The sequence below is a fragment of the Canis lupus genome, chromosome 20 (assembly GCF_011100685.1).
Source record: "Canis lupus familiaris isolate Mischka breed German Shepherd chromosome 20, alternate assembly UU_Cfam_GSD_1.0, whole genome shotgun sequence".
NCBI lineage: Eukaryota > Metazoa > Chordata > Mammalia > Carnivora > Canidae > Canis > Canis lupus.
Window position 1 is genome coordinate 14,305,925 of NC_049241.1, and position 11,630 is coordinate 14,317,554.

Here is an 11,630-nt window from a genome sequence, read left to right on the forward strand (position 1 = left end):
AGAAAATTGTGGATGAGGATGTGGGCTCTTTGCCAGTAGATACACATACTTGACTCTACTTTTCAAGCATTTTGATACTATTTCCTGGAATAATTTTTTGAAGAATTGTCACCCTCCATATGTTTCCACTAGTAATGGAGCTACTAAAGTACTTCTTACTCTCTGTACTACTTGCTACCAGGGTGTTGGTTAACATGCTAACGTTTTATAGTTGTCATTTGTGATATTTAGACCTAGAAATGTTTCTTAGAGGAAAGATTTTGAACTAAAAAGTGCTCCTGAATTTATTTGTGAGGCATTTTTCACGAGATAATAGAACTTCTACTATAAGAATCAGAATTAGAGGGACGCCTGGGTGGCTCAGCAGTTTGAGCATCTGCCTTTGGCTCAGGGCATGATCCCAGATCTGGGGATCAAGTTCTGTATTGGGCTCCCTCTTGGGAACCTGCTTCTCCCTCTGTGTCTCTGTGTCTCTCATTGAATAAATAAATAAAATCTTAAAGAAAAATAAAAGAATCAATTAGATTTTCATGTGGGAGACTGAGACACCAACTTATTAGATAAATATTTGTACGATCTTCATATTTCTTTTATACTCTGATTTGCTCTTATGTCTTTTGAGCTTGTATTTCTATTACATATCTAAAATGACAGTGTATCTATGTGTTCTTGTATAGTATCTGGGCGCTGATATGGAAGAATTTCATGGCAGGACTTTGCATGACGATGACAGCTGTCAGGTTATTCCAGTCCTGCCACAGGTGATGATGATCCTGATTCCTGGGCAGACCTTACCTCTTCAGCTCTTTCGTCCTCAAGAAGTCAGTATGGTGCGGAATTTAATTCAGAAAGACAGAACCTTTGCAGTTCTTGCATACAGGTAAATTATTAGAGTGAATTTGCTTAACATATTCTCTCTCACGTAGAGTCACAGCAGAGGTCAGTGTTAAAGCCAAACCCGACTATTACTTTGCATGCACAGGAGACTGGATAAAGATGTAAGGTAAGAAATGTTGATGAAGAGATTGAAAGTGCAAGTTGGAGTATTTATATTGTTCTCATTACCATCCAGATCAGACACTTACTGTCACACACAATTAAACTTTCTGGTTTTTGAAATTTTTAAACCATTAATGTCTAATAAAAATTTCTGGAACCTTCTTTTCAAACACTGTCATTATTTGAAGAGAAAGAGGGCTTCTACATTTTAACGTAAAGGATTACTTTTACAAAGAAGTAGTTTGTTCTTTTCTCTCTCTCAAAATTCATAAGTTGTCCCCCTATAGCCCAGTGTCAAACTGGTATTTCAGATATCCTGTGGCAGCTGGAGGAAATCATTGGTAGAGGCCGGAAATGTACATGGGGATTTCCCACCCCAGTATAATGCTGCTAATATTAAGCAGTAGATATGATGGTCTATTGAAGTAAAAGAATGTCTGGTTTGGGAAACGAGGGTTTAAAATCCCTATCAGTTGTAGATCATTTTCAGTGACTAGGGATCTATTATTTTGCTGAAGTGCTCTAGTTGTAATTCTTTTTTTGTTTCTTTTTTTGTTCTAATTGTAATTCTGAAGCCTTCTATATCTGCATTTCCCTGTGCAATCTCAAAATAAAATAATAGCTTTGCAATAAGGGCTAACTGCTGTATTTTTTTTTTATCATGTGTTGCTTTTGCCACTTTGCATATTTAAAAATTAAATGTTCAAAATTATTTCCTTTTAAAATTTATCTTGGAAGTAATCTACAGGAGAGGGAAGCACAGTTTGGAACAACTGCAGAGATATATGCCTATCGAGAAGAACAAGATTTCGGAATTGAAATAGTGAAAGTGAAAGCAATTGGAAGACAAAGGTTCAAAGTCCTTGAACTAAGAACACAGTCAGATGGGTAAGAAATACCATAGATCTTAAAGCTGTGTGTACATCATTAAATGAGGTGGTTTTCTTACATTTTGTAACTTTTAATTAGTTGTTCTCTTTCCCCTGGAAGATATAACCTAGTGGTTTCCAACTTAGCTATGCATCAGAACCATGTCGATGGTTTTTAAAACTATAGAAGCTTAAGGTTCATCCTCATCTCCCATTCCTAGAGAGTGCTTTAATCTTGGATGAGGCTGCAGCATCTTTTTCCATGAATTCTGGATGATTCTCATGTCCCTCTAGTTTTGAGAATAGTAATATAAACCCAAAGTGCAGTGTCTTTGGGGACAGGCTTCTTTGGGATTGAAAGCCTCTCTTCAAAGTGAAAAAGGGTGGAGAGGCCACAAGCTCCTGAGCTCTCTGAGCTCTCTGTCTGTGCACCGGGACAGCTGTCATGTTTGCAGCATTCCTGTGATACTTGAAAACCACACTGCTTACACCTGCCAGCTGTTCCACCTAAGCTGTAGAAACCATTTGCAGTTAGGACCCATCTCTGGTGTGAATTTTACATCACCCACAAATGTATAAACTCTATAATAAGTGATCACTGAATGCTTGTTGTCTCTATACCTTCTAAAGTTTGGAAGTTCTCTGAGTATATTGTTTTAACAGTTATTTTGACATGGCTTTCTTGGCTCAAGCTTTTTAGGTACTACTAACCTCATCCCAAAAAAAAAAAAAGAAAGAAAATTCAGTTTACCTTACTTTACCCTTTTAAAAACAAAGCTAAACAAAATAAACATTTGTCTTGATGATTGCATGCTACGTCTTAAGGGAATGGTTCTCAACTCTGGCACATAAGACTCAAAGTCTTTCTTATGTTACAAAGGTACAGATTCCTGGATTCACCTAGTCTTAGTGAATTTGTCTTTTATAGCCAGAGCTGAAAATTTTATCTGACCTCTGTGTTGAAAAGATAATATCTGCTGAACACTTGGAACTTCAGAGGTTTTGTCTTGTTTTATTCACATGGTGGACATTCACAAATATGACTGAATTATGGAAGTCTAATGGATGAGTGAGGCAACCCTTTGGCGCTAGAGAAAGCATAGAAAAATGAGGGATGATGTCCCAGAGCCCTCAATGGCACCCCCTCCCCCCAGAACATTCATGGTGCAGACTCCTGTGGTATTAGCACACTGTACTGTCATTACAGGATTGTATATCTGTCTCCCTCAATAGATGAGCTGCCTGAGGACAATGACTAACATTTCTATATATTCTGTACTTAGGATCATAAATGCTACATGAATGAATGAAACAGTGTCCTGAGGGCTCTGTACTGTGATAATTAGCAAGCTGTTTAGTTACTGCAGATTTTACTAACAGTTCCATACTTAAAGTACTTCCTATCCCCCTGCTAATAACATTTTGATTATTTGTGAGTACTATATTATGGGAACCATAAAAGAAAATTGACTTGGGGAAAAAAATAAGTTTCTGAGGCTTTCTTGACTTTTGATTGTGAAAAAACTATTTTGAACACAAGATGGCAGTAGACCATTAACTCTGAAAACAGGTCAAAGACTATCTGTTTGACTAGTTAAAGATAAACATGAAACGGATAGGGTTAGACAAGACTTGGCAAGGGCACATTCTTTCTATTATCCCATAGACCCTATGCTAACAGGTGAGTCTTTCTTAATATAAAACGCTTCCATGGAGTGAGATTCCTCTAGTTCTCCTGCCCCTCTGGCCTCTAACTCCTTTCAGTAGAAATGGTGAAATGGAGATAATCTAGTGCAATTTCCTCTTTTTCCTCAACTAAATACTAGAGAGATAAAATGATTTGTCTAAAGTGATGCAGCTAGGAAGCAACAGTTGGTTGGTTTTAGGTCCCCTGACTTCCAAACTAGTGCTTCTTCCACTCTACTAGAACTCCTTCAAGCACCTTGAAACTCCAGCCAGTTTCCTGTTCTCCAGGCAAATAGTGTTAGATAAATAGTCATCTGTCTTTTACATAATGACCCTTCATATAAAAATCATAGCACTGCCATCTATCCTTTTCTAAGTTAAGAGTATTGATTTCTTTGGCATTTTCTGAACACATGAAGGGTTTTTTTGTTTGTTTGTTTTGTATTTTTGAAAAGTTAATTAAAAAGTAGAATTGTGTCACTGAATCACTATAGAACCCTTCAGAAGTTCCTGAGGGGAAACAAGCATTCCAGAGGCGGGGCAGGATGGCGGAAGAGTGGTGTCCTCAACTCACCTGGTCCCACCAACTTACCTAGATAACTTTCAAAACATCCTGAACACCTATGAATTGGACCTGAGATTTAAAGAGCTGGAATGCTACAGGGAGAAAAGTTTTCACTTCTAACAAGGTAGGAAGGCAGAAAAAAATAAAAAAAGAATAAAGTAGGGGAGGGGATCTGTGACTAGCAGGGCTAAAGTGGACGATGAAAGCCTCCCGGACAGGAAAGCCCAGCCCTGGAAAAGCGGGAACTTTAAAAATCTGCGCTGGATTTTTCCTGATGGAAAAGTGCTTGCAGGGAAATCGGGCAGAATTGCAGGAGGGCCAGTGAAGCCTCAAGATTCCTGGTGTCACTATAAGACGAGGGGCACCCGGGGGAAAACACCACAAACTGCAGGCCGGTATATATATCGGTAAAGGGTGGAGCACCGTAGCCCTCGGGGCATTTGGAAGAGGCCAGTCGGTTAGACAGGCCGGCTCTGGATGGAGGTGGCTGTGCCCCTTTCCCTTCAGGAGCGGTGGCCCCCAGGAGCACAGTTCCAGCAAAACAAGGCACCCAAGTGGACAAAGCCAGCGATCCTGCGTTCCCCCTGGGACAGGCGGGACCGGGGAGGGCACAGGACAGTGAGAACTCTTCTGCCGCTGGGCACCCCGCAAGCTATGCAGATCAGCACACAGGCACCAGCCCCCAGGAGCATCTAAGCCAGTGTGGACAGGGAGACAGCGTTAGTTACAGGTGGGGAGCTGACTCTAGAGCTGAAGATCTGGCCACCACCATTGTTGTTTTTCATCCTTGTTTCACCTTGTGCCTTGGAGAGGTGGATTCCAACAAAGGAAACACAGGATAAACAGCTCACACTGAGCCCGGCACCAAGCCAGGGGAGGGACATCTCCACCCAGGCACAGACACCTGAGAATCACCACAGCAGATCCCTCCCCCAGAAGACCAGCTGGAAGAACAAGGGAAGAGCAACTTCTTGACCAAGCAGCGCTGGAAAGCTCCAGGCCCCAGAGAAAATAGAGGGAATATAGTATATAGAACTAGAGGGTCCTCCCCCCCCCCCCCCGCTTTTTTTTTCTTTATTCCATTACACTTTTTTTTTTTATCTCAGACTAAAAATCTCCAATATTTTTTCTCTTTTCCCACCTTAACTACAATATTTTACCAGCTCTTCAGTTTTAAGCTTTTTCCTTTTGACTTTCATATTTCTACAACTACATGTCCTAGATATATTTTTCACTTCTGGATTCCCTTCAGCATATTCAATTTAATTATGGGAGATATACAAGATACGGGTTTTTGTTTTGTGTTTTTTGCTTTCTCTGCCATGTTTTGTTTTACAATGGCGGAAGTTAATACCTCCAAAAACATGACCAGAATACACTCAGAACCAAGTGGAATACCATGCTGGTTCATTCTGTTAGATTATATTCTGTCTTCATTCCCTTTCTGCCCCCCACTTCTGTCTTATTTATGTTTTGGTGGTCAGTGTTGGGGCTTTCTATAAGTATAGCTGGTTTATATAAGTTGGGAATTGAGCATCTTCTAACATACAGAACAAAATACACTCAGAACCAAGAGGATCACCCTCTAGGATCCCTCAGGTAGACTGCATTCTTTCTCCACTACCACTTCTTCACCACCACAGTCCCCTCCCCTTTTTATCTTTTATCTTTTTCCTTTTTACTTTTTCTTTCATTTTTCTTTTTTCTTTTTTCTTCTTCTTTGGGGTTTTTGGCCTTTTTATTACTACATTGTTTTAAAATTTGTTTTTCTCGTTAGTGGTCCTTTTATTCTGTTCTGATCTTTTTCATTTTCTGGTCTCTGACCTCGTCAGAATCATGTGGGGTGGGATTTACTTAGGTCATGGTTGATATTTTTGACTCAGCCCACTCATACAGCTACTCTGCACTGAACAAAATGACTAGAAGGAATAATTTATCACAAAAGGAAGAATCAAACGGTACTCTCTGCCACAGAGTTACAGAATATGGATTTCAATTTGATGTCAGAAATCCACTTCAGAAGCACAATTACAAAGCTACAGGTGGCTCTGGAAAAAAGCATAAAGGACTCTAGTGACTTTGTTACTGCAGAATTGAGATCTAATCAGGCCGAAATTAGAATATTAAATGAGATGCAATCCAAACTGGATATCCTAACTGCTGGGGTTAATGAGGTGGAAGAAAGGGTGAGTGACATAGAAGACAGGTTGATGGTAAGGAAGCTAAGGAAAAAAAGAAAAAAAACAGCCCATGAGTAAAGGCTAAGGGAAATAAATGATAGCCTGAGAAGGAAGAATCTACATATAATTGGGGGTCCAGAAGATGCCAAGAGAGAGGGCCACAAAGTATGTTTGAACAGATCATAGCTGGGAACTTCCCTAATCTGGGGAAGGAAACGGGCATTCAGATCCAGGACATAGAGAGATTCCCCCAAAAAATATCAATAAAAACCATTCAAAACCTCCACATTTAATAGTGAAACTTACAAATTCCAAAGATAAAGAGAAAATCCTTAAAGCAGCAAGAGACAAGAGAGTGTTAACTTATATGGAGAGAGATATCAGATTAGCAGCAGACCTCTCCACAGAGACCTGGCAGGCCAGAAAGGGCTGGCAGGATATATTCAGGGTCCTAAATGAGAACATGCAGCCAAGAATACTTTATCCAGCAAGGCTGTCATTCAGAATAGAAGGAGAGATAAAGAGCTTCCAAGATAAGCAGTAACTGAAAGAATACGTGACCACCAAACCAGCTCTGCAAGAAATATTAAGGGGGACTCTGTAAAAGAAAGAGGAAGCCCAAAGAAATAATCCACAGAATGGGGACTGAAAACATAACGATGACACTGAATTCATATCTTTCAATACTTACTCTGAACATGAATGGGCTTAAATGATCCTATCAAAAGATGCAGGGTTTCAGACTGGGTAAAAAAGCAAGACCCATCTATTTGCAGTCTATAAGAGACTCATTTTAGACCTAAGGACACCTCCAGCCTGAAAATGAAAGGTGGAAAATCATTTACCATTCAAATGGTCCTCAAAAGAAAGCTGGGATAGCAATCATCATACCAAATAAAGTTTATACCAAAGACTATATAGTAAGAGATGAAGAGGAACACTATATCATACTTAAAGGGTCTATTCGACAAGACCTAACAATCATGAATATTTATGTTCCTAATGTGGGAGCTGCCAAGTATATCAACAATTAATAACCAAAGTAAAGAGATACTTAGATAATAATACAACTAATAGTAGGAGACTTCAACACGGCACTTTCTGCAAATGACAGCTATTCTAAGCAGACCATCACCAAAGAAAAAAGGGCCTTAAAGGATACACCGGACCAAATAGATTTCACAGATATTTACAGAACTTGCCATCTGAACGCAACTGAATACACATTCTTCTCAAGTGCACATGGAACTTCCTCCAGAATAGATCACATACTGGGTCACAAATCAGGTCTCAATTGATACCAAAGGATTGGGATTGTCCCCTGCATATTTTCAGATTACAATGCTAGAACTCAACCAGAAGAAGAAATTTGGAAGAAACTCAAAGACATGGAGGTTAAAGAGCATCCTACTAAAAGATGAATGGGTCAACCAGGAAATTAAAGAAGAATTAAAAAGATTCATGGAAACTAATGAAAATGAAGATACAACTGTTCAAAATCTTTGGAATACAGCAAAAGCGATTCTAAGAGGGGAAATACATCACAATACAAGCCTCCCTCAAAAAATTGGAAAAAACTCAAATACACACGCTAACCTTGCACCTAAAGGAATTGGAGAAAGAACAGCAAGTAAAACCTACACCGGGTAGAAGGGAGATAATAAAGATTTGAGCAGAACTCAATGAAATAGAGACCAGAAGAACTGTAGAACACAGGACGCCTGGGTGGCTCAGTGGTTTAGCACTTGCCTTCTGCCCAGGGGGTGATCCTGGAGTCCCGGGATCAAGTCCCACATCAGGCTCCCTGCATGGAGCCTGCTTCTCCCTCTGCCTCTCTCTCTCTCTGTGTCTCTCATGAGTAAATAAATAAAACCTTAAAAAAAAAAAAAAACTGTAGAACAGATCAACAAAACCAGGAATTGGTTCTTTGAAAGAATTAATAAGATAGATAAACCCCTAGCCAGCTTTATTAAAAACAAAAAAGACTCAATAAAATCATGACTGAAAGAGATCACAACCAATACCAAAGAAATACAAATGATTTTAAAAACAGTGTGAGCAGCTATTTGCCCACATATTAGGCAACCTAGAAGAAACTGATGCATGTCTGGAAAACCACACATTACCAAAACTGGAACAGGAAGAAATAGAAACCTGAACAAGCCAATAACCAGCAAGGAAATTGAAGCAGTCATCAAAAACCTCCCAAGACACAAAAGTCCAGGGCCAGATGGCTTCTCAGGGAAATTCTATCAAGCGTTTAAAGAAGAAATAATACCTATTCAACTAAAGCTGTTCTGAAAGATCGAAAGGAACTGAATACTTCCAAACTCGTTTTATGAGACCAGCATCACCTTGATTCCAAAACCAAAGACCCCACCAAAAAAGAGAATTATAGACCAGTATCCCTGATGAACACGGATGCAAAAATTCTCATAAGATACTAGCCAATAGGATCCAACAGTACATTAAGAAGATTATTCACCATGACCAAGTGGGATTTATCCCTGGGATGCAAGGGTGGTTCAACACTCGTAAAACAATAAATGTGATAGATCACATCAACAAGAAAAAAGAACCATATGATCCTTTCAATAGATGCAGAGAAAGAGACACTTGGGTGGCTCAGCGGTTAAGCGTCTGCCTTTGGCTCTGGGCATGATCCTGGAGTGCCAGGATCGAGTCCCACATTGGGCTTCCTGCATGGAGCCTGCTTCTCCCTCTGCCTATGTCTCTGTGCATCTCTCTCTCTCTCTCTCTCTCTCTCTCTAAATGAGTGAATGAATGAATGAATAAATAAATCTTTTTTTTTTTAAGATAAATGCAGAGAAAGCATTTGACAAAATACAGCATCTGTTCCTGATCAAAACTCTTTTAGAGTGAAGGGATGGATAGAGGGAACATTCCTCAGTGTCTTAAGAGCCATCTATGAAAAGCCCACAGCAAATATCATTCTTAATGTGGAAAAGCTGAGAGCCTTTCCCCTAAGATTATGAATGTAACACTCTCATCACATTCAGCATAGTCCTAGAAGTCCTAGCCTCAGCAATCAGACAACAAAAAGAAATAAAAAGCATTCAAATTGTCATCGAGGAAGTCAAACTCTTCCCTCTTCACAGATGACATGATAGTGTACATAGAAAACCCAAAAGACTACACCCCAAGATTTCTAGAACTTATACAGCAATTTGGCAGTGTGGCAGTATACAAAATCAATGCCCAGAAATCAGTGGCATTTCTATACACTAACAGACTGAAGAAAGAGAAATTAAGGAATCAATCTCATTTACAGTTGCACTCAAAAGCATAAGATACCGGGAATCCCTGGGTGGCTCAGCGGTTTGGCGCCTGCCTTTGGCCCAGGGCGCGATCCTGGAGTCCCGGGATTGAGTCCCGCGTTGGGCTTCCGGCCTGGAGCCTGCTTCTCCCTCTGCCTGTGTCTCTGCCTCTCTCTCTCTCTGTCTATCATAAATAAATAAATAAATCTTTAAAAAAAAAAAAAAAAGCATAAGATACCTAGGAATAAACCTAACCAAAGAGGCAAAGGATCTATACCCTAAAAACTACAGAACACTTCTGAAAGACATTGACGGAGACACAAACAGATGGGAAAATATTCCATGCTCATGGATTGGAAGAATTAATATTGTGAAAATGTCTATGCTACAGGGCAATTTACACGTTCAGTGTAATCCCTATCAAAATACCATGGACTTTCTTCACAGTGTTGGAACAAATAATCTTAAAATTTGTGTGAAATCAGAAAAGACCCTGAATAGCCAGGGGAATATTGAAAAAGAAAACCAAAGCAGGGGGCATCACAATGCCGGATTTCAAGCTGTATTACAAAGCTGTGATCATCAAGACAGTGTGGTACTGGCACAAAAACAGACACATAGATCAATGGAACAGAATAGAGAATCCAGAAATGGGCCCTCAACTCTATGGCCAACTAATATTCGCCAAAGCAGGAAAGACTATCCACTGGAAAATGACAGTCTCTTAAATAAATCATTCTGGGAAAACTGGACAGCCACATGCAGAAGAATGAAACTAGACCATTCTCTTACATCACACACAAAGATAAACTCAAAATGGATGAAAGATCTAAATGTGAGACAAGAATCCATCAAAATCCTAGAGGAGAACACAGGCAACACCCTTTTTGAACTTGGCCACAGTAACTTCTTGCAAGATACATTTGAAGGCAAGGGAAACAAAAGCAAAAATGAACTACTGGGACTTAATCAGGATAAAAAGCTTCTGCACAGCAAAAGAAACAGTCAACAAAACTGAAAGATAACCTACAGAATGGGAGAAGATAATTGCAAATGACATGTCAGATAAAGGGCTAGTATCTGAGATCTATAAAGAATTTATTAAAGTCAACACCCAAGAAACAATCCAATCATGTAATGGGCAAAAACATGAATAGAAATTTCATCAAGACACACACACACATGGCCAACGAGCACATTCCGCACTTGTCATCAGGGAAATACAAATCAAAACTACAATGAGATACCACCTCACACCAGTGAGAATGGCAAAAATTAACAAGACAGGAAACAAATGTTGGAGAGGATGTGGAGAAGGGGGAACCCTCTTGCGCTGTTGGTAGGAATGTGAACTGGTACAGCCACTCTGGAAAACTGTGTTGAGGTTCCTCAAGGAGTTACAAATAGAGCTACCCTACGGCCTGGCAACTGTACTACAGGGTATTTACCCCAAAGATAGAGATACAGTGAAATGCCGGGACACTTGCACCCCAATGTTTATAGCAGCAATGTCCATAGTAGCCAAACTGTGGAAGAAGCCTCGATGTCCTTCAACAGATGAATGAATAAAGATGTGGTATATATCTACAATGGGATGAATCCCCACCATTTACTTTGACATGATTGGAACAGGAGGGTATTATGCTGAGTGAAGTAAGTCAATTGGAGGACAGTCATCCTATGGTTTCACTCATACGGGGAATATAAGATATAGTGAAAGGGATTATAAGGGAAAGGAGGAAAAATGGGAAAAATTAGAGGGAGATAGAACATGAGAGCTTCCTGACTCTGGGAAATGAACAAAGGGTAGTGGAAAGGGAGGTGGATGGGGGGGATGGGGTAACATCCTGGGTGACAGGCACTGAGGATGGCACTTGACGGGATGAGCACTGGGTGTTACACTATATGTTGGCAAACTTCAATAAAAGAAAAAAGAAAAAAAAATTCCTGAGGATTCCTTGTCATGTAGAGAGGAAGAGGAGATTCATGCCCTATTTGGAATTCTAGGACAAGTTCTCTTACCTGTCATAACTGAAACCAGTAATCATCTGAA

General features: G+C 39.9%; 1 protein-coding gene across 4 annotated transcripts in view; it reads left to right on the top strand.

Annotated features, from left to right (window-relative positions):
- CRBN (cereblon) overlaps positions 1 to 11,630 on the top strand; it is a 32,998-nt gene that overhangs the window by 5,182 nt on the left and 16,186 nt on the right. For all 4 annotated transcript variants that reach the window (XM_038565804.1, XM_038565805.1, XM_038565806.1 and 1 more), the window contains 2 exons: positions 678 to 880; positions 1,738 to 1,887. In XM_038565804.1, coding sequence (XP_038421732.1) covers positions 678 to 880; positions 1,738 to 1,887 — 353 coding nt within the window. The remainder of the gene's footprint in view (positions 1 to 677; positions 881 to 1,737; positions 1,888 to 11,630) is intronic.